At 34.1% G+C, this 23,941-nt stretch overlaps 1 protein-coding gene across 5 annotated transcripts in view; it reads left to right on the top strand.

Annotated features, from left to right (window-relative positions):
* Nucleotides 1-23,941, top strand: part of LOC141497715 (lipoxygenase homology domain-containing protein 1-like) — a 710,463-nt gene that overhangs the window by 388,150 nt on the left and 298,372 nt on the right. For all 5 annotated transcript variants that reach the window (XM_074200482.1, XM_074200484.1, XM_074200481.1 and 2 more), the window contains 2 exons: nucleotides 17,315-17,469; nucleotides 19,798-19,876. In XM_074200482.1, the coding sequence (XP_074056583.1) occupies nucleotides 17,315-17,469; nucleotides 19,798-19,876 (234 nt within the window). The remainder of the gene's footprint in view (nucleotides 1-17,314; nucleotides 17,470-19,797; nucleotides 19,877-23,941) is intronic.

The raw sequence follows: 23,941 nt of genomic DNA, 5'->3' as shown, positions 1-23,941 counted from the left end.
TCCCCTACTAACTGCTTTTGCTTTATCCCATAAATATGATGTCTTGTATGATGTCTCATTGTTGTGATTGTCTTGGGTAAAATCATTAATTCTTTCTATGATTTGTTGTTTGATCCACTCATTTTTTAAAATGAGGTTATTTAGTTTCCAGTTAGTTTTACATCTATCTTTCCATGGCACATGATTTTTATTGCATCATGGTCTAAAAAGGATGCATTCAAAATTTCACCTTTCTGCATTTGATTAGGAGGATTTTATGCTGTAGTACATGGTCAAATTTTGTATAATGCAGAATAAAAGGTATATTATTTTCTATTCCCAATCAATTTTCTCCAAAGGTCTATCATGTTTGCTAACATTCTATTTACCTCCTCAACTTCTTTCTTATTTATTTTATGTCTAGATTTATCTAATTCTGAGAGAGGGAGATTGAGGTTTCCCACCAGTAGAGCTTTATTGTCTATGTCTTCCTGTAACTCACTTGACTTCTCCTCTAAGAATTTGGATGCTATACCACTTGGTGCATACATATTTAGTATTGAAATTACTTCATTGATTTTAGTACCTTTTAGGAGGGTAAAGTTTCCTTCCCTATCTCTTTTAATGAGATCTAATTTTGCAGCTGCTTTGTCTGAGATAGGGATTTCTACCCCTGCCTTTTTTCACTTCAGCTGAAGCATAATATATTCTGCTTCAGCCTTTTACCTTTACTCTGTTAGTTATCTCTCTGCTTCAAATGCATTTCTTGTAAACAGCATATTGTAGGATTCTGGTTTTTAATTCATTCTGTTATCTGCTTATGTTTTCTGGGAGAGTACATCCCATTCACATTCAACATTATAATTACTAACTCTTTATTGCCCTCCATGTTATCTTCCCTCCATTTGTATTTTTCCCCTTTTTCCCCTTATCCCTATTCCCCAGTATTTTGCCCCCTCTTCTAACCAATCCCCCCATTTCTTTTTTCTTTCCCTTTGCCTTTCCTTCTGTCAGTTCATCTTGTCATCCCCCTCTCCCTTTCCCCTCTTAATATTTGAAAGGTAAGATTAGTTTTAAACTCAACTGAGTGTGTGTTATTCCATCTTTGAGCCAAATCTGATGAGAGTAAGATACAGGTGGTTCTCACTTCCTCCCTTCTTCTGCCTGTCATGCACACAGCAAAGGCTTCCACTGCTGTTCTTCTGCCCCTGCACTGGGTCTCTGTCTGCCCCCAACAATTTCATGCTCCCCTTTGACAGAACGTGCTGCACGATGTTCTCCTTAGTTCTTCTCTAGGGTCTGTGGATCCAAAATTTATTGAGAGGCTTGATTCATGTTAGCTTCTCTCCACCATCTTAGCTAGAAGTCATTACTTGAATTCTTTCTGGCTATTTGCAAATTGTTTTTTTTTTTTGAACTGACAACTTTGGATATTGGCTCTAAAATCCCAAAGAGTTTTCATTTTGGGGTTTTTTTCAGGTAGCATTCTTTGGATTCCTTGTATTTCTACTTTTTCTTGATTTTAAGATATCTGTGCAGTTTTCTTTTAAAATTTCTTGTAATATGATATCTAGGCTCTTTTTTGTTAAAATCATGGCATTTGGATTGCTCGATGATTCTAAATATTTTTCTCCTGGATCAGTTGTTTTTGCTATCAAATGTCTTTTTTTTTTATCCCCCCTCCCAGTCTTTCCCATTTGTTCAAATATTTCTTGTTTCATGGAGTCATTGTTTGGGTTAGGTGTCATACCCCTTGTGACAAGCTGACAATCCCCTTTCTAATTCTTTTTATATAACTTTTATTTCTTTTTCATTTTTTCCCTCGAGACTAATTTTATCCATATAAAAATTCTCAAATTGTTTTTAACTTTTTAAGTCTTTTTATATTAAAAATAAAAAGATCATATTCCCTGCAAACTATAAAGATTCAGAGTGTAAAACAATTAAATTTGATTTCCAGAAAGTCCATAAGATAAATATTAAATGTTATATTCATTATTGTCCATTTTTTTCTTTGCTTCCTTGTAGGTTTTCTTCTGTTCTCTTCTGTGCTTTATTTTCCCCTCCCACTACCCTGCCCCGGACAGTTATAAGTAAGCATATATACATACATATGTATATGCACATATGTGTGTGTGTGTATAGACACTACACTCACATATATACATTTTTGTACCTATTCACCCATACATATATATAAACATTTATATACATATATATATATATACATATATATATATATCTCCACACAGATATACATGAATCTACAAACATTTTATTTTTGTGTATCTCTCATTTTTATCCTTTACTTCTACTTGTACCCTTGTCCTAGTATTCTTTAATCAATTGCCCTTCAAGGAATGTTTCCGTTATCTACCCTTCCTTAGTCCTCCATTAATCTACATACCCATCTATGTCCTCTTATCCTATTTCTCTTTATGTTCTAATTCATTTTGCTCTTCGATATATAGTGTGAGGTCTTTTAAATTAACTGCTGCTAGATCTTGTGTAATTCTCATTGTGGTTTTGTCATATTGAATTTTTTCTTGTTTCTTTTAATATTTTCTCCTTAACCCAGGAGTTAACTTTTCCTCTTAGGATCACTTTCAGCAGGTAATCAGTAAATGTTTTATATTTCCATTTTCTCCTCTTGTTCTAACACTTCAGGACAATTTTCTTTATTTCTTGTATTAGATCAAGATTCTTTTTTCAATTATAACTTTCAAGTACTTAGATTATTCTTATGTTTTCTCTTCTTAATCTGTTCTTCAAATCTGTTTTTTTCTTTTTGAGTTGTATCATCTCTTCTATTTTTCATTCTTTAATTTTTTAAGTATTTCTTCATCTCTTAGAACTTCACTGACTTTCCCTTGCTTCATTCTAATTTTCAGAGTCATTTTTCCCTTAAAATTCTGATCTTTTCTGATTGTTTACTTTCTTTTTAAATTTTCTTGCTTTTATTATTTTGCACCTTTTTTTTAGTTTTTCCTCAATCTCTCTCATTTGATTTTTGAAGCCTTTTGTAAGTTCTTCTATAAATTCTTTAAGAGTAGATACTATTTAATGTTACTCTGTGGGGTAGGAAAGGCTTTTTTCCCCTTTTCTTCAGCATCTTCATCTGGATAAGAACCCCATTCTTTCCACTCCTATAGAAATTATCTATAGTTGGGTTCTTTCTCCTTAGCCTACTCATTAAAAAAACTCAGCTTTTTCTTATATTCAGCTCTAGTTCTGTGGCATGAGGGTAGTGGTGTCTGTCCTTGTCCTTGCTCCTTGTTCTTTGTCCTATGTATTCCTTTTCCCTACAAGCTGCAGCTGGGGCCCCTCAGCACACTGTGCTGGAAATGATCTTAATCCCTGAGAACCTTGCATTGGTTATATTCAGTTCTCTTCTCTGGTCTGGTACCAAGGTCCTAAGAACTCAGTTCTGTAGGTGTAACTAGCTAGCAGGGACTGCCTCTGCACTTTTCCAGGTGTGTATTGGTTCTCTTCTGCCCCAGACTGTGTCTCACCTTCCCAGCTGGGCCTGGCCTCTTATCAGCAGAAGTTCTCTCTGTTTCTTAGCTTGGACATCCGGTCTCCTGTGGTTGAGGAGCAGGCTTCCTCCCAACCTAGCAGCCCCAAGGGCTGTTCTTTTGCTGTTTCAGGGAGCTAAGCTGGGGATGTTTGTGCTTCACCTCCAGTGAAACCTAGATCAGAGATCATTCTTTGTTTCTTCTCAGGTCGTATCAGAAAGAACTCTGTTCTGCTGCAATTTGTTCTACTTTCGCCTTGAGGTGTTTTTTGGTTGCTGTTTTTTTTTTCTTCTTGGAGGAAATTTGGGGAGCTTTGAATTTTCGCATTCTACCATCTTCCCCTCTCTATTAAACTCTTGCTTCATTTCTTCCAATAGTCTCAGTCCATGACTAGGTCACTAAACAAGGCTTTTTTTCTGAAACATTGCTTGTAGAAATTTTAATAATTTCTTTCTGTACTGAATCTCCGTGAACCTGCCTTGAACCTTCATGTGATCATGATAACTCATGTCAATGAGTTTCTTTTGTTTGCCCATTTCTGCAGTATATTTCTTGACCTTGAAGTTGAATTTAGGACTTGGCTGTATGGCACTTATATAGGGAAGGTCTAGGTTGGTACTGTTACTGCTTTCTTGGAGGTACTGATTATGGTGTTATCTCAAATTCTCAAGAATAGGCTGAAAACCCAAATATTTTCAGTGCTCCCAGCTGTACCCTAGTCTGAACTCTATAAGTTTTAGTCTAAAGCAAGGGGAACCTACTTTTGAACTATAATATTCTCAGCCAAGTGGAGAGTTCTGTGAGCCCAGAATAACAAAATTTTACTTTCCCTTTTGGCCTGAGATTGTTGCCCTGGTTATTATGCCCTGTTGATTGGGCTAGTTGTTAGAAGTTAGACCCTGATTTGTGCATGATGGCTGAACCACATCACTGCTGGTGTTGGCTTCTGAACTTCCTTCTTTCTTGGTACACCACCAATGAACTCTATTGTGATGTGCAGGCTTCCCTCTCATTCCATAACCTAGGACTAGGTAATCAGCAATAAAATTGTCTTGTCAGGGCCCATTGTAAGTCTGAGTTTCCTTCATAATGGTCTGAGGCACTCTACTCTGATGCATGGCTTCTCCCTGGGTACTGGAACTTTTCTCTTATGTGCCCAATCCCAGTATTTGTCGACCTTCCTATTTATATCCCAATGTCATCCTGTAGACTTGAAAAACTTTCTGTGACTTCTTCAGGATTTCCCTATCAGGATTTGGTCTGGTAAAGTTTGTGACAGCGAATTCACTGCACTAGTTCCTATCACTCTCCATCTTCCAGGTTTGACTTTGAAACTTGTAGAAAACTCATTCTACTTGACCACAGTATGTGAAATTTAGGTCTTAGGATGGAGAGCTGGAAGAAATCCTCAATATTATATAGTACACAGCTTTTTTTTACACATGAAAAACATCAATCATTCAGTAGTGAGATTTAGAGGTGGGGATTCAAGGTCACACAAAACCAATTTTCTTTTGATCATGTAACAACTCTATTATCTACTCTTGTGGCTTCAACTCTCTCCCCTATGAGAATATTTTCAAAACCCATGTATCTTCTTCTATTCTCTCCTGAGTTACAGTTCTTTGTGGAAATGTTCAATTGGTGTCCCACTGTCACCTTAAATTTAATATGTTAAAAACAAAATTCATTCTGTTCTACAGTTTCTTCATAGGAATCATAGAATTATCAATTATCTTGAATTTTAATTCTCTGTGAATCATTTTTATTGTTTCCTTCCAGAATGAAGATCTTTCCCCTTAATGAGGAATCAAAAATAAAGAGGAACTGTGAAATGTGTTGCATTTCACTCAACCCCCCTAGTAGTTTAGGTCTGAAATGAAGATAAAATGAAATACTTGTATCATACGAACTTTTTAATGTATTTAAAGTTAGGAAGTATATTTGAGATTGTACCCCAGGATAACTGTTTTGTCTACATAAACTATGAATCATACTTCATCAAGAAATCTGAGACAAGCAATCTTCTAACCTTCCTGAAAGATATCTAATAATGAATAGTTCAGTACTTCTGGGACATCTCATTTCATTTTGGGATAGTCCTAATTGTTTAAGTTTGAGATATAACTTCCATCAATTGGTCCTAGTTTTGTTTTCTACAGTCAAGAAAATCAAGTCTAATGTTCTTCAACATATAAATTCTGCCATATCCCCCCCCTCCTGATCAAAGCTGCTTTTTTCCATGTTATATTTATCTAATTTTTTTCAACTATTCATCTCATGGCACATTTTTGAATGCACTAATACCATCCTGATAGGCATTTCCTGGAATCATTCCAGTGTATCAATGTTTTTCATACAGTAACAACTACCTATTTCTTATGCACATATTTATAATCATATCTGTGCATATATTAGGAGACCCCATCACTTAATGACATGCCCCTGAGCTATTCATATAAAACCTTTTTAAAATACAAGTATATAAAGTTTCTATGCTATATTGCATATATATATCCACAAAAACATGCACAATAAATATATGCATATATTATAATATATAGTTTATATCATAAAAATGTACATTAATATACATTATCTCTCTATATGTATATATACATACACACAGTGCTGATGTATGTATATATTAGCATAATGGATAATTATGTACTACTCAGATAAGGCTATAGAGTTCTGCAACCTGTATCAATCCCTGATCTTTATCTGCCAGCATAGCTTATCTTGGGTTCATTTCTGAGGAATAATTTCTCAGTAAGGGAAGCAGGCTCCCAAGTTCTCACATTCAATGATTTATTACCCCTAACTTAGAGACACTTCTATTTGGGCTCTAGTTTGTCTCCAATTTGGGGTCAATGTGTTTCCAAATGTGAGGTAACATAAAAGAGGTACCCAATGTACCATATGAATAAGGTATAGGATATGTTGTTTTATTCCCACACATTAGAGAATAATTTAAACAGGATTCAGAAACTTAGTTTATGGCCAGGTTATACTCCTCTGAAGGTTATTAGTGAACCCTATCAAGTTATAATAAAATCTGGTAATTCTGCTTCTAATCATTCTGTATTTTGCCTCTACTAAGTACGATACAGTGATTTATTTTGTTTCTTGGTGGCCCTTCTCTCTTCAAAGTTGACTTCCTCCTTTATACCAAATTATCTCTGCTGCAACATCTATAACTAGCTATTCTGGTGGATACTGTAGCCCTTGCCTCACTGGCCTCCCAGGATCTTCTGAATCTCACTAGCGTGTCCAGGATCATCCATGTCAAGATCGGAAGAGAATTCCGATGTGCAGGTTGCTCCTTTATTATAGCCAGAGTTCTGACTCACTATATACATATATACAATATATATATATATATATTATGTATGTATATGTAATATGCCTACATATATATATATATATATATATGAATTGTTTTTGTTTGTCATTTTGCTGAGAACTAAATCTATCATAGTTTATCATCACATAGTGCTGTTGATGTGCAAAATGTTCTGCTTTTATTCATTTCATTGTACATTAGTTCATGAAATTTTTCCAGGCTTTTCTGAAATATACCTACTTATCATTTCTTATAGCACAATAGTATTCCATTACATTCATATAGTATAACTTGCTCAATCATTCCCCAATTGATGAGCATCCCCTCAATGTTCAATTTCTTTTGTAGCTACAAAAAGAACTGCTGGTAAATATTTTTGTACATGTGGGTCCTTTACCCTCTTTAATGATTTCTTTGGGATGCAGACTAGAAGTGATATTGCTGAATCAAAGGATAGATACAGTTTTCTAGACCTTTAGGCATAGTTCTAAATTTTTCTCCAATATGGTTCACAACTCCACCAGTAATTTATTATTGTCTTGGTTTTTCCATATCCCCTTCAACATTTATAATTTGCCTTTTCTACCTACTAATTATTTTTACTTGATTATATTACTGTCAAATTAAAGAACCTATTCACATTAACACAATAAATTCCTCAGCAAAGGAATTTGACATAATAATCTCTTCCCACTAAACCACTAACCCATCAAAATTCTTTGTTCGTCAGTGATATTAAAATGACTGAAGCTAAAAGGAAAAAAAATTGGAACTTTGACTCAACATTTGCATACATTCCCTAATTCTTTCTCATTTTTTCTTGTGAAATGATTCTCTCAGGTATAACTACATAGCTATTAACATTGATGGTACTCTAATTCTTGTCCTTATTACTAGATGACTGCAAAAGTTTTTTTTTTCCCCTGAGCACCCTTCAATTTGTCCTGCTTGTAATCTATCTTAAACTTAACTACCAAACTTCTCTTCCTTGCCCACTATTTTTATTGCATCATGGTTCTGCTTAAAATTGATTGAAAGCATCCTGTTTCACTGTACCTCAGATATAAATATCTTTTCACATCCTTCAGTGCCTCCCATCATCTCTTTATATCCTATTTATCTTCTTGCTCCCTATTTCCTAACATATATGTTCCATGCCAGTGAGGTCAGTCTCCTTATTATTTCACAAATATTCCAATCTTTATTCAGTCCTCCATGCCTTCACTAATAAAATTCCCTAGCCTTAGAATATGCTCTCTTTTCTTTTCTTCCTTTTAAGATCTATAGCTCATATTTTCAAGGGTTGGTTCAGTCCTTATTTTTTTAAATCACACTTTACAAATCTAACTCTCATTAATCTCTTTTATCTGAATTTCTGTAATACTTCTAGATTTTAACATATAATTGCTTCTCTATTACATATGTGCTTGTGTTGCTCTCTAATTATCTCATATTTTAACACTTAATATCTGTGTTTTTCCATATGTGTGGATACTTCCACTAGTTCAGATTGCAGGATGACTATGCCTCAGCTGACAATATTCATCAGTTTCTGTTTTAAAAAAATTCTATGCTTCCTTGAAAACCTCTTGGGATTAACTTCACTCAGTTTGGTTAAGTTACCAATACCATGAAATATGTTTCAATGTCAGATCTTGTAAAACTTACAACTTTTTGTTTCCCTGACACAACCATTAATTCCAGAATTACTTCTATATGATAATAGGCACTGGGAAAACTTTAATATAGGAATTATTTTATACCTATTAGATTTTGTTTCTCCAACAGGATTGTAAACACCTTGAAGGCAAGAATTACACAAATACACATAGAAGATGGTTTAGACACATCTTCTGGGCCTCTATTGCGCCCTTTAAATGTGCTGAGCACAGCACATGCTCAAAAAGCATTTATTAATCAATTAATTTAAAGTTGTGGGAAAAGGATAGGAAGATACAGAAATGAAGGAGGAAGCATATGTACAGATCCTCAGCTAGCTAGATAGAGCACTGTCATTAGGAATACCCAACTTGAAAAATCTTGGACAAATCATTTAACCTCTCCTTGTCTCAGTTTCCTCATATTTAAAACTAGAGAAAAATGGCAGCTACTTAACAGGAATGTTGTGAGAATAAAATGAGTTAATATTTTTAAAGTACTTTGCAAACCTTATAAAATTTATATAAATGCATTTATAATTGCTATTATCATTATTATTATTATTATTATTATTATTATTATTACTGATACATTTTTGTTATCTTCAAAGTTGGGAGCTATGGAAAATGTCAGACTTCTTTTAGCAACCCAGGTTAAGCACTGAATGAATTAATTGACAAGCATTTTTTTAAAAAGTACCTCTTATTTTTCAAGCTCTAGGTGCTGAGAATAAAAATAGAAATAAAAAAGAGCTCTTGCCCTCAAAGAACTTACTCTCTTTTTGAAGAAGAAGAAGCACCAGAGAAAAAGTACCTCTATATTGAGGTTGTTTGAAGAAATATTTTTATATCAGGAAAATTGTTTTGATGTGACTGGTAGACCCATAAGAAATATCATTTAGCCCACACAATATAACATATTGTAATTTGTGTTTAGTAAATACTAGATTCTTTTTGAAAGGAACTTTAGTTAAACCCCATTGAGATAAATATTCAGTGTTTTCATTTACCTCCTGTTTGAAGAACAAACTCTTTAATACATGCAAAAAATGAATAAGATGTTTCTATGAGTTTAAGAAATTCTAAGACATCTGAGAAACTCCATTGTTCTTCAAATGAACTATTGATTCTTGGTTCATTTAACATGAACAGCAATAAAGGCTCAGCAAGGCTCCCCAGCAACTTTCTATTCATTTTTCCCCAAACTAGCAAATGAAACTTTTTCCACTTGCATTTCCCATCTAAAACATAATTTCTTTGCTGTATCACACCAACCATATCTTAAGGCATTTTCTCCAACAAAAACATTTAATGTAATACATGATAGCTATTGATAATCTGATATAGTTGGGTCATTTGTCTTGAGGGCTAGAAAATCAATCCTGTTATATCTTTCCCAGATTTTATATTTGCTCATTTTGGGGAATGAATGTAAAAATAGACTAAATATGTTAAAAATAATTATTCTTCAAAAACCATGAATAAACTCTGACCTAAACCTATTAATGAGTGGGGAATAAGTTAGTAAGTCAAGCAAGCTTCCAGTATTTATGGAGCATCCACTATTAACTTTGGAAATGACATTAACAGTTTAGCACCTTTGAGGGCTCAGTTATTATTTCTGAACCTGAAGAGGTAGTTCCTATAGAGTTTGAGATGGATAGAATAAAATATCGAAAGGGGAATATGGGGAACATAAATAAATCTGTTTCTAATGGGAGCTTCTATATTTATGATGGTAGAGAGGAAAATATACTAGGACCTTTCTAGAGAATCCATCAGGAAGAGGAATACCTCAAAACCTCTCAGCTTACTTCCTATCAGAGATTTGGAAGAGCCATATAGTTCAACCCTTCAAGCTGGATCTACTAATTTGACAGAAGATAGACAAGTAGGGACTCAGCTTTTGAATTCAGTCTTCATGACTAGTACTATTTCCCCTGTGTCATAGAGACTTCAACAACCCCCACCCTGATCTTCCACAGATATGAGCCAGACCCCATTTAAGCAGATCCTTAAAAGAATCATTTCTTCTTCCTCCATTTTGTAGACCAGTATTTATTCATAACCTTAGAACTGCTAAGTTTTTTTTTTTTCCTGGAACTTACGTTAGGATATGGCCTGCCCCCCACAATTGCATAAAATGGTGAAAAAATCTATAGGTTGGCATGTGAAAAAGAAACCTAGTGGAGTGTTAAATGCAATGGAAAACTATATATCTTCTGGAAGAGAGAGTTCTTGACTGTTCCTCATCACTTAGTAAATGACTATTTAGTTTCCTAAGGGATTAGAGAATGATCACAGAAGAAGGTAGTTCATTGCTTGCTCATTAGTAGAACCAGGTTCCAGAATAAGACATATTAGGGTCACATTAAATCTTTTTTCATCTTAACATTATGGACTTTCACATATGTATAAATTATGCTTAGAGGGATAATTTCACTTCTATTTATCAATTAGTAAATATTTTACGTCCCTACTATGTGGTAGAAACTGTGTCAAGTACTGGAAATATAAAAAGAGGCAAAAGATAACTCCTGTGCTCAAGAAATTTACAACATCTTTTTTACATTATTTTTGATATTCCTCATGTAAAGAGTAAAAAATAGTCAATAGTCAGTGCTCTCAACAGAGGTGATGAAACCAGAATTGTTCTTTCTAATGAATGACTGGAAAAAATGCATTTTTTAAAAAAAGCATTTATGTGCTAAGTAAGCACTGAACTTAGAGCTCAAAAAAGAAAAAAAGAGACATGTTTCTTGCTTTCAAAGTATCTATACAAGTATGCACGTACACCATAAAGAGTTCAGATGATAATTTCTGGGACTTCAAGGGGCAAGTAGAAAGGAGTAGATGACCTTAGAATATGAGAGCAGGATATAGAGGAGTTGTAGGATGGAACTGATGACTTTCATTTCATTCAACATACTTGAAAAATGAAGGAAGGAAAAGAGATGAATTCTGTTATGGGGAGGGGAGGAAGAGAAAGAGCAGGGCTCTCTTAGGGTCATGAAACCTATCTACTAAAATAATAGATAGGATTTTTATGTGCAAATGAAGCCAGGATTCTTTGTGTTAATTTGTACATTCTGTACAACTTATATACTACAAATAATATATATAGACAGATACAGATATAAAATTTCATTTTTTGTACTAGGTTTGTGATTTCAATGGTGCAGGGAATTTTTAGTGAGAAGATTTCTTTAACAATGGAGATTATCAAATTCTTTGTAATTTATAGTCCCCTAAAGAGTTGCCAGGAGGCACAGATCAATTATATATTCTGACCAGGGGCTCATAATCATTATGTATTGGTACCTGAACCCTGGTCTTCCTGATATCTCAGTTATTTTTCTATCTGTTATACTATACTGCTTCTCAATAGAATTATATTAGAATGCTATTAGGTTAGGAAATTAAGTAGACTTGGGATATAGAAGAGTCCTGTTTGGGTCAAAAAATGTATATTGAGGACAAAAGGAGAAATTATATAAGGGAGTAAGAAAATAACTCTGGCAAAGTAACTAGAATTTTGGTCTTAGACATAGAGGGGGTAATCTTTTCTTTTTCTCTTGGCAGCCCTCCAACCCCTCTAATCTTATGACTTTTTTCTACTATGCCAGCCCTGGACTATCAATTCTGGAGTCCCATCATTGCAGGCCTTCTCTCAACTAACTCTACCTTCCTGACTCTTTTTTCTACTGCTCTGTCATAATTTCTCCCTCCTTCTTTTAAGGAATTTGATAGTTTGGGTTCACCATAGGAGACATTTTTTAGAGTACAGCAGTATCTGAAGTGAATTGTCCTCTGCACATAGGTCTTCTTCCCCACCCTAACTACCTTTGGAATTTCCACAGGTATAATCATTTCTAGGCATAGCTCCTTGAGTTGGTGGATGTAATTCTACCTACTCTTCAAAATCAGTTTCAAATTAAAATTGTAGCTGCTCCATGAAACTGGCTGTGATAACAATACCATATATATTGAACTTTCTTCTAACTTATTTCATGTACTACATGCTCAGGTCACTGATTATACTTCATTAATTGGTCATTCCTTTATTTTTCTCATCTCTATATTTTTTAATCTCTTCAACAAGTTTATCATTTTCTCAAGGTCAAGGACCTTCTCATGCATTTGTCTTCTTTCCTCACTTCTTGACATAAACTAGGTATGTGAATAGGTATTCAGTACTTGAGTTTAATTCATTTGGCCACCTCAACCAAATCATTATCATAGAGCCATTCTCTCAGGGTTCAGCTTCTCAAACACTCCAGTCCTCTACTGCCCTACTACTGCCCTATCACAACCCCCCTTTTCCCTCAACGATTATGAGGTTGAAGACCATTGGTCACAGAAGACTTTCTCTAAGGTCATTTTTATGTTGCACCCTACCTACTAATCATCTGCAAGAACTGTTTTTAATCTCAAATTCAAAAGTTCAGCACCAAAGAATATGGTCTCCAAAAGAGTTATGGAACAATTAACAAAAAAAGATATGAGGGGCAGCTAGGTAGTGCAGTAGTTAGAGCACCAGCCCTGGAGTCAGGAGAACCTGAGTTCAAATCCAGCCTCAGACACTTAATAATTGCCTAGCTGTGTGACCTTGGGTATGTCACTTAACCCCATTGCCTTAAATAAATAAATAAAATTTTAAAAAAAGATATGAGAAACTGAAGGGAACAATTGAATGGATAAAGCAAAAACATGAATAACTTTGTACCTCCCAACAAAGAAGGACAAAGAATAACACAAAATTCTTCTTCTTCAAATAATTGCACATAATAAGAATTGTTGTTGTTGTTGCTGTTCAGTGTTTAGTCATGTTTAACCTCCTGTATCTCCATATGGGGTTTTTCTTGGCAAAGATACTGGAGTGGTTTGCTGTTTCCTTGTCAAATGGATTAAGGCAAGCAGAGATAAAATGACTTGCCCAGGGTTACACAGCTAGTAAGTGTCTGAGGTCAGATTTGAATTGAGATCTTCCTGATTCCAGATCCAGTACTCCATTTGCAGATATATTTAGTTGCCTCCCTTACTTTAATGATTACTTGGTTGAAAAAAAATATCAAAGCACATTAGTGATTTAAATAAGCTGATTTAGGAGAAGAAAAAATAATGGTTCTGTATTTAAGATTTAAACTTTGTATTAGCTCAATTATGATAGTCAATTACTTTGATTTTTGTGCCTTTTCTTACTCAGATCATTGTCATCTTTTGAATGGATAAAGTTCTTTGAGAAACAATTAGCTTGTCAATCACCATTATTTAGGGGCATAAATAGATTGCTAGTGGGTTCACAGAGAAATTTCCTTCAATAGAATAATACTGCCAAATTAGGCTTGTTAACACAGTTTTCCTACTTTCCTCTGATTATTCACCATCTGCCATGTTGGCAGTAAAGGACTAAGTAGACTTCTGATCTCTCTACATTTGTCGTCCTAAGGAATGTTTAGATAACTGACCACTGGACTGCTAAGAATTTCTATTTGGTCCACTGTCCTCAATAGGGACATTTTCCTGGAGAAATGGAAATTTTAATGGGCAGATGAGAATTATGGTCTGGGTGTAATGGCCAAGGCACTCTGCCACACATTGGACAAAAGAAAATATCATTATAATCATATCTGTTCTAAAATGTTTGTCTTTTTCTAGTTTTCTAGTAATGAAAGAATAACTGCCATCTGTGACTAGTTTCAGGTAAAATAGCATCACTCACAGTCATTAACTGATCTGAAAATAAGAATGTGATCACTGAAGTTTCCTCCTTTAGTAGGTTTCATAGCTTCTTTGTATTTTGCTTGGAGACCTGACAGGAAGACTTGGGGGAAAGAAATATTAGACTGAGTAGGGGACTGGGCAAAGGCTAGTGGTTTATTCAGATTATTTTTGCAAACCCACACAGGTCATTAATTTTATCAAAGAGGTATATTGAATTCCAAGCTCTGAGCACCCCTGTGCTAGGCTGAATCAGCGTCTTGGCCCACAAACCCTAAATGAAGTCTGAAACTTAAATTTCTCCACATGTTAAATGCTGTATCTCATTTACCATCTGTTTCTGAGTTCTAAATTCTTTGGGCAGTTTATATCAACTTGATTACACAGCAGTAAGTGCTTAAAAGACTTTAACTCCTGGAGAACTGACAGAAAGCATAAATAAAGTATAAATGTAATTAGAATTTTAGAATTCTAATTAGAAAGAAATCATGTTACATATATATTATATATATATATATATATATAATATATATATACATTTTGAGATTTACAAAGTGCTTTTCCTACCACAAATCCATGATCCATTTAATATATGTTGTATTATTGATGATGATGATGATGTGATGATGATGATGATGATGATAATGGTAAAACTTCTTAAATCTCTGTCTCTTAAATCCTTTAGAACTCAGAATGAGTACCATCTTCTACAATCTCTATAATTTCTCTTATTATTAGTGATATCTCTCCTCAATTGACTTGAACTTATTTTATAAATGTTTAAGTATGTGTATGAATGCATATACATAAATATATAAGAGAAGTAATAAGGAAGAGTGGGTAGAGAGCTGGTCTTGAAATAAGGAATATCTGATTTCAAAACCCACCTCTGAAACTTCCTGTCTGTGTCCCTTTGGGAAAGTCTTTAACCTCTTCATGCTTAAGTTGCAGAATGATGTCCTGCTTTGGTAGAGTTCTAAATTCTCTCCCTTCATCTCACCCTCCCTGACCCTTTTAAAAGACAAGAAATATGTTATTAATTATAATTTTGAAATCATGCAAAGCATATTTTCATACTAAGCATGTTGGAAAAGAAAAAGCACAGAAAATCAGAAAAAGAAAGTGAAAAAAAGTATGCTTCAATCTGTTTCCAGGTTTATCAGTTCTCATCCTGGCAGTTTTCATCATGGGTCTTTTGGAATGGTCTTATATTATTGTCTTTATCAAAGAAGCTAAGTCTTTCACAGTCGATAATCCTTATAATATTGCTATTACTGTATGTAAAATTTGCCTGGTTCTATATACTTTACTTTGCATCAGTCCATAAAAATCTTTGCAACAAAATTGGATTTCATCACCAATCATATAATTGTGATGAAATTCTATTTTGCTATATGTAATGATGAGCAGGATGATTTCTAAAGTAAGTCATTCCTAATTGTTAAGTCAAAAGATTTGAACAGGCAATTTTCAGAAGAAATCAAAACTAGCAGTAATTACAAGGGAAGAAATGCTTGGTATTACTAATGATCACGGAAATGCAACTTCAATAACTTTGAGATTCCACCTCATACCTTTCAGATTAGCTGGCATGACAGAAAAAGAAAATTACAAATCTTCAAGATGATTGAAAAAGTAAAACACTAATGGACTCTTGGTAGTGTTGTGAACTGATCCAACCATTCTCAAAGTATTCTCAAATTGCTATCAAATTGTGCATACATATTCTTTGGACCAACAATACCACCACTAGTGTGTATTCCAAAGAAATCAAATGAAAGAAGAAAGGATCTATTTAAAAAATATTTATAGCAACTCTTATTGTGGTCACAAAGAATTGGAAACAGAGGAGATGCCCATCTATTGGGGAATGGCTAACATATTAACCACAAGAACTCAAAATAATTTTTAAGTAGTTTTGGTAATACTAAATTTTGAGAAACATACCTGAAGAGGCAGAAGGGAAATCTATATAAGAGAGTTAGTAGATAGAAGAATGTGGCTGGAAGAATGGGAGGGAAAGAATAAACATCATCACACAGCTATACAGATGTGTCTGTTTTCTGAGGATCAGTTGAGTTCTATTAGGAGATAACTAATCGTGAAGTTAGCCTTTGAGTGATGATAACAAAGATCAAAGATATTTTAACAAGATATAGAAGGTCATGATAACTAGTGGAGTAAGGATCCAAAACACTAAAAATTACATATTCTCAAAGCTCTGATGTAATACTATAAGATAAAACCTGTTTGGTTCTGTTTTGAAACATTTCCCAACATAAGCAGATTTGTCTTTTTAAAGGTTGTGCCTGATGGAAACACAGACGATGTTCCTCTCTTACATTGTTTTCCCACTTCTTGCATTTTTATGTCTTAGTGCTTTAGAAAATGGTAATGGGAATTTCTATGAATGCATTTGCAGGATGATGAGTAATCTGAGTTCTAAAGAGTTCAAAAGCCTTTATAGTAAAAGACTTTCTCTGTGTCCAAGATATTATTCATTTTAAGCAGTATTAGTAATAACCTCATTCCTAATTAATGCATTTTTATTATCAACTTGGAAGTTGCCCTAAACCTAAGGTCAAATTTACTGAGTTATAATCTGCTAGTTTCCCTCTAGACTCTTTTGTTAAAGATTGTATTTAAATTTGCATCTTTTCAGGATCTCTATATTTTTCCCCTCTCTTGCGGGCTATTAAAAATCCCCATTATTGGAATAGTAATCTCCATGAAGTAGCAGCATGAATGACCAGCTGTGATTAGAACAGCCAAACTTCAGGGGGAAAAATTGCCACTTTCATCTAATTAAGAGAGAGAATTTTTTAATATAACTCCTTCTAATAACTGGAAAAGTGTAGTGGTTATTGAGAGAACATAATTGCTAGCAATAATTATTTTGAAACAGGAGTTCCAAGAACAGCTGGGAGACTCTGAATTGGTTTCAGACTTTTAAAAAAAAGATTTGAGTCCAGGGACCTTGTAACATTTTAATAGACAGGACAGTGATTCCTTTTCAAGTGGGTTTTAAGTATATATGTGAAAAGAGGAAGAAGTAGAAATGAATGAAATAATAGTGTATACTTCTCACATTTTAGTGGTGGCTTATGAGATTCATGTCTACACTGGCTCAAAGATAGGTGCTGAAACAGATGCTAATGTGTTAATCAACCTTATTGGAACCAGGGGAGATTCTGGGAAACGAAGGCTTCATCAGTCCAAGAATAACCAGGTCAAGTTCCAACAAGGACAGGTAAAGAAATAATGCTTTCCTAACATAATTTTGACAGCTTTGCCCTCTCCTATTTGTTAGTTTTCCCCTCATATATTACTATATAGATACAATCTACCCCACCTCCCCAATGTTCAACTCATATATCACTTACTGTCGAGGCAGTTCATTGAAGAATCCTCAACTTGGCTCTGTATTGTAATTATTTTTCATATTATTTCCCTCTGGATTAGGTGTTAAAAGAAATGAATTCTCAACCAAGTTCCATATCTGGGAGGCTGTGTGGCAATAAGACTCTTGATTTGTGGTTCCTTTGTCAAAAAATATTTACTGAGTGACTTCTATCTGCTTATTTCATATATTTGGAATGCATGACCTTTACATCTCTTCCATGTAAAATTCATTACTTCCTTAAATCAAGTATCATTATCTACATAATAACCTCCTTGAATTTATATGGATCCAATCTGTAAGGAAAAAAAATTACTGAGGCAGAGATCCAAACCAATAGCTCTTTATCAAAGGGTCCATGGTCCCCTCTAATGAAATGCACCTCAGATCTTGCTCATAATTTGAGATACCTCCTTGTCCCTAGAGCTTTTCTTTTAAAAGGCTTGATACCCAAACATTCAAATGAGGTTTGTAAAATTCAGTCTCTTTGGTTTATAGACCTTGCTTTTGACCCTCTAAGAGGGCCAGAAATGATGCATCAGCATGGGTGATTACAAGATAGGCAAGGCAAGGGTCATCTTTGGTAACGAAGTGATTATGAGCAGGTGACCATCTTATGAAAAGAAAGGGTGGGCCAGATATAAAAAAATAAGATGGACAACTTTTCATATCATGTTAATACAACACACACGCACACACACACACACACACAACATGCACACACATACACACTCATACACTGCTTGGTCTTGAACTCATCACTCAAAAAGATGGAGACCTTTTAGTTGATATTCTTGTGGCAAGGAAATCAAACTTCATAGCAGGTGAATGAATAGTGAATTTATACCTTGTAGTTTAAAGTTTGAAGCCTGTTATAAGAAAAATCTATCTAATTTTATCCAATTATTCCTATATCTAATATGTGTAAAATGTCTATTAATGTATGAAATTACTATAAATTAATGTATGTAATTCCTATGCTCCTGAGAGTTGACTAGACTGACTATATATATATATACATATATATACATATATATGTATATGTATATATACATATATATATATATATATATAAAACTAGATGGGTATATCACTAATAATTGCTAGCAATTGCTACCCCTAAGTAATAATCATACTTATTTGATCAGTACTGATTGGAATAAAATAGGGATCTAAATAAAATCATTTTTTTGCCTTACATATCTACACATACATAAATATGTACATATATATATATATTTATGCACACACACAGTATTCACCAATACATTGTTTATTGAAGAGAAAGTTGACATGGCAAGAGCACCATTTTTGACAGCTGAGGAGAAGAATTGGAATGGTAAATGATGATTCAGGGAAGTCAGTTAGAAGGCTACTGCAGTAGTCGAGTTGAGAGTTGGCAAGATCTGAACCAGGGTGGTAGCTATGTGAGTGAAGAAACGGGACATATCCAAGAGATATTGTGATAGTAGAAATAAGACTTGGCAACAGATTGGACATGTCGCATGAGTGAGAGTAAATACTTGAGTATGAAGCAAAGTTGAGAGCTTGGGAGGTACTGATGTATTCAATTGTAATTAGAACATTTGGAAGGGGGGGAGGATTTTGCTAGAAAAATAATGAATTCTTTTTGAACATACTTAGTTTGAAATGCCTATTGGACATAAAATTCAAGGTGACCAAATCTGTAGAGAAATAATGAACCCAAGGGAACTGATAAGAACACCATGTGAGATAGAATAAAGGAAAATGAAAAACTGCCCCAACACAGAGCCTTACATTGGATTGGTACTTGGAGTTAGGGTGGAAGACGATTCAGCATAGGAGACTTAGAAGGAGCTATTAGATGTATAGAAGCATCAGAGAGAAAGAACAAGGCTAAGAAAACCTAGAAAGGAGAAAGATCAGAAAACATGATCTCCAAAGAGGTTAAGTAACTGAACTCAGGGCTATATGTATATATCAGAAACTGGGCCCAGTGACAGTAAGGCATATATCACTATTGCAAAAACATTCTTATCACCTCAGCTTATTACTGTGAGTTATCTAGTTTTTCCAGACAACTTATTTGTGGAATGATAATATTTACATTAATGTTTGATCAGCGAAAATGACTTGACACTTTAAGGTTTGCAAAACATTGTTAATATCCCTTCACCTTATTCTTTCATTGTGTAGGTGGACATCTTTGTCATTAAGGCTGTGTCTCTTGGAGAACTGAAGAAAGTTCTAATTAGTCATGATGGGACTGGTCCAGGTAAGAGGCAGTTTTCTGATGAGAAAGTTTGTTTTGCAAACTGTTCAGTTCAGCGGAAAAGTTAGACTATAGTTATGATAAAAGGTAAAATAGCAGGTTCCGAATGAGCAGTGATAGGGAAATTATCACCTTATTGTCAATTGCATAAATGGATATAATAAGTCAAGCTAATGCTAAAATATAATTCAACATTAAATGTTTTGAAACACTTTGGTTACAAGAAAGGCATGACTGGGAATCAGAAAGCTTGGACTTGAATGACTTTGGGCAAATCCTTTATCCTTTATCCTTTATCCTCCCTTTACCAGGGATACTTATACTAGCTAGTTTGCATAGTTCTATGAGAATCAAATGGAAAAATGGGATTATAGAGTCATAGATTTAGAGGTGAAATCCAATCCCCTTATTTATGCATGAGGAAACAAGCCAAGAGAGGTTAACTGCCTAAATCACAATGTATGTAAAGTGCTTTGTGACTACAAAATGCTGCATAGAGTTATTATGATCTGATAACATTGCTATGTACTAATGCCAGAATTAAAAAAAAAGTCAACAAATTGTTTCAAGGTATAGAACACTTTACTATCACCATTAATGTTACAACTTCTATTGTTAATTATAGCTTGCATTTATATGGTACATTATAGTTTACAAGGTACTTTAAGTATATTAGCTTATTTGAGCTTTACAAGAGCTGTGACAAATATTATCCTCATTTTATCAATGAGGGAACTGAAGATCGGGGCATTACCTGATTGTGATGAGAATCATGCAGCCAGAATTGAATTTGGATTCAGATCTTTTAATTCTCAATCCAGTGTCTTCTTTATTTTATCACATGGTCTTTATATAATAGTAATCTCCTTTAATTATTGTTGTATTATATATATATATAGTATTAATATAACAAATGTTATAATGCTACAAAATAATAAATAAATAAAATATAATTAATATTAATCATAAGAATAAGATAACTTTGGGTAAAAAGAAAATTCAAATGAGATGAAGTAACATTCAAATAGCATTTAAAAGTAAGTAAGATGAAAATAGAGAAAAGAGAAAAAAACAGGGTAAGGAGAAGATAAGTAGTTTATAAAAGAAATTAAGAGTTAACTATTGGGGAAACAGACAAAAATATGAATTTGAACCAAGGGAAGAAAGAACAATTCTGCCATCTTTTGTGAAAGGTGACAATTCTGATTCATTATTACCAGGATTATATATTTGGAATTGTTCTCAGTAGTGAGGTTAGTTCAGTTCAAATGTTTTGAAGCTCTCTCATTCAGTCACCCTTGCAGACCAATGGCACATGTAGTTAAAAGATTTGGGTAGAATTAGGCAAAAAGTTGACAGTCATAAAAACTCCAAACTGTGAAGCTAAGTGAGCCATAGAAGGAAAATACTCACAGAGCACTTGATTATTCTGATAATAGCTCTCCAAGGGGGGGATGTTGTCAAGACACTTTAGAAGTCATACATATAGAAAAAACAGTAACTAAACCATATTTTAGAAAAAAGGTTCCAGTGAACAACTTCTTGAATGTAAAGACAAGGTAGAAGTTTTTGCAGTGTATGTCTATATGTGACTTAAGGCAAAGATAGGGGGAAAGTAGAGGTCTGCTTTCTGTGTCTTGAGTCTATATATTTGCATATTCTCATTTTATTGAGAATACATTCTCATTTTGTAAAAGTTCATTTTATATTATCAACTCATTTTCCCTATGGATGGAGATTATTTCATTTTTGTCTTTGTAACCCCAGAGTTTATAACATAATAGATGCTTTAAAAGATGCTTACTGAGTGATGAATTCAAAGGGATTGTAAGAGTAAACTGTTGTTTTTAACTTAATACTCTACCCAGAGTTCTAGGAGAGAACAGAAATACAACAATAAGGGAACAGATCATTAGGATTTTGAATATGCATTTAAAAAGTAATACTTGAATGGAATTTTATTTCTAAACTATTAATTTTCTCCCCAATGAAGCTTTGTCCAAAGAAATGTTATGTAGATATAGTATGGTGAATGTTTTAGATGAGGTTCTCTAATCTTCCTGATTCCAGGTCCAGTGCTGACTCCAGTGCTCTGTCCACTGTGCCACCTAACTTCCCTTTTAATGAGGTTCTCAATATTTTTTTAAAATAATTGGATGTTTAAGTTCAAAGAGAAGAATTGAAAGACTTCAATAAAATATTACTCTTTATATTTCCAATGAGCTGTTTGTAAAAGGACTAAATTTAAATGCTACATTCCAAATAGTAATACATTGCAAAGGCTTTCTAAGGAAGATTTTACTGCTCTAGAAGTGCCTTTTCTGTTAATATTTAATAATTTCTTTTGATGAGAAGAAAATGAAAGTTCAGTATGTACTTAAATTTACCCATTGTATTTTAAAATTAATTTTTAATCAGAATCTAAAAAGGTTGGGATTATACAACTGGAAGATAACCTTACACATTATTTTAAATGAAGACATTGTATGTCCAGACAAGTAAATCATAATATAATTGCTCTTGCCTAGTAGGGCTCACAATTCCACTTTTACTATGCAATTTAGGATGAGAGGTTCCAGAGACCCAGAAGCCCAGAGCAGAGAGAATATGTCCTAGGTGTGGAGTCAGAAACCTGGGGTACAAGTCTCATCTTTGACTCTTATTAATGGGGCAACCTTGGCAAGTCAATTACCTTCTCTGTGCTTTGGATTAGCTCAAATGACTAAATTGGAATCATTAAACTTTAGTAACTTCCCAAAATCTCTGCTGTTCTTGATCACTGACTCTTCTTGATTCTTGTTAAGGTGTTCTTGTCACAGAGACTGGTATGGTTTGCCATTTCCATCTGCAATTCATTTTACAGATGAGGAAACTAAGGTAAAAAGGATTAAGTGACTTGCCAGGGTCATAAAGTTAGTATCTGAGACTGAATTTGAATTCAAGTCTTCCTGACTCCAGGTCTAATGCTCTCTCCTCTTTTTGTCACCTAGCAGGATCACCCACCTAATGAATTTTAGACCTAGGGCTCAAAACCAGGCTTTCATATGACAAATAGAGTGATTCCCTCCCACCCTATCTCCCACTATGTCATTATTCCTTTATTCCTTTTTTTTTAGTTTTTTGCAAGGCAATGGGGTTAAGTGGCTTGCCCAAGGCCACACAGCTAGGTAATTACTAAGTGTCAGAGGTCAGATTTGAACTCAGGTCCTCCTGACTACAGGGCCGGTGCTCTATCCACTACGTCACCTAACTCCCCTTATTCCTTTATTCTTAAGAAAGACTTTCTAAACTGAGGGAATAGAAGTTTGGGCTATGGAGAGGTAGGAAAAAGAAAGTAATGTTTGAGTATATTTTAGAAGTTCAGTTGTGATCTGTGAGACAATGGGTTGGGCAATATGATAGCACTATGAAACAAGAACACACTCAAAGGTAAAAGAGAGGTACAGGAAAGAAGGAAGATTAGACAGGTTTATCTACTATTCAGTACTTTCAAGAGCCCTTATACATCAGTTATTTTATTACATTAGTTTATTATTTCTTCTTTCTCTTTTAAAATGCAGACAACAGTTACATGCTTTTTACATATGTTGAATTGAGTAATCCCCTGACTTTTGCTTCTTATCTTGCATATGAGACCCATATGGAATATCATTAACTTTTTTAGTCCAAAAAGGAATTATAGAAGGAATCTGATGAATACAGGAAACAGCATATGTGCACAGTATGTTTCTTAACAGTTAGGTGTCTTCCAGCAGGTAACCCTTAGAACCAGTCCTCCATTTGCCAAATTCAAGGGATTCACTTTATAGTATTAATAGAATTTTAACTGCTGAAAATTCTTGCCTTTAATAGTCTTTATTTGAAACAAAACCCACCAACCAAATAAAAAACTTGATCATATGTTGCTAGATAGGGAAAAAATGAATGATGTGCAATCATAAGCTATTTGCATTTCTTTTCCCTGAAAATAAGTTGTGGTTCAATTATCCCCATTCCTTTCTACCTCAAACATCCCAACCATCTGATGAAACCCTACTTAAACTACCAATCCACTGAGATCCAAAGAAT

The sequence above is a fragment of the Macrotis lagotis genome, chromosome X, assembly GCF_037893015.1.
Source record: "Macrotis lagotis isolate mMagLag1 chromosome X, bilby.v1.9.chrom.fasta, whole genome shotgun sequence".
Lineage (NCBI taxonomy): Eukaryota > Metazoa > Chordata > Mammalia > Peramelemorphia > Peramelidae > Macrotis > Macrotis lagotis.
The sequence above is the reverse complement of the archived record's forward strand: the minus strand, read 5'-3'. Positions and strand labels throughout refer to the sequence as shown.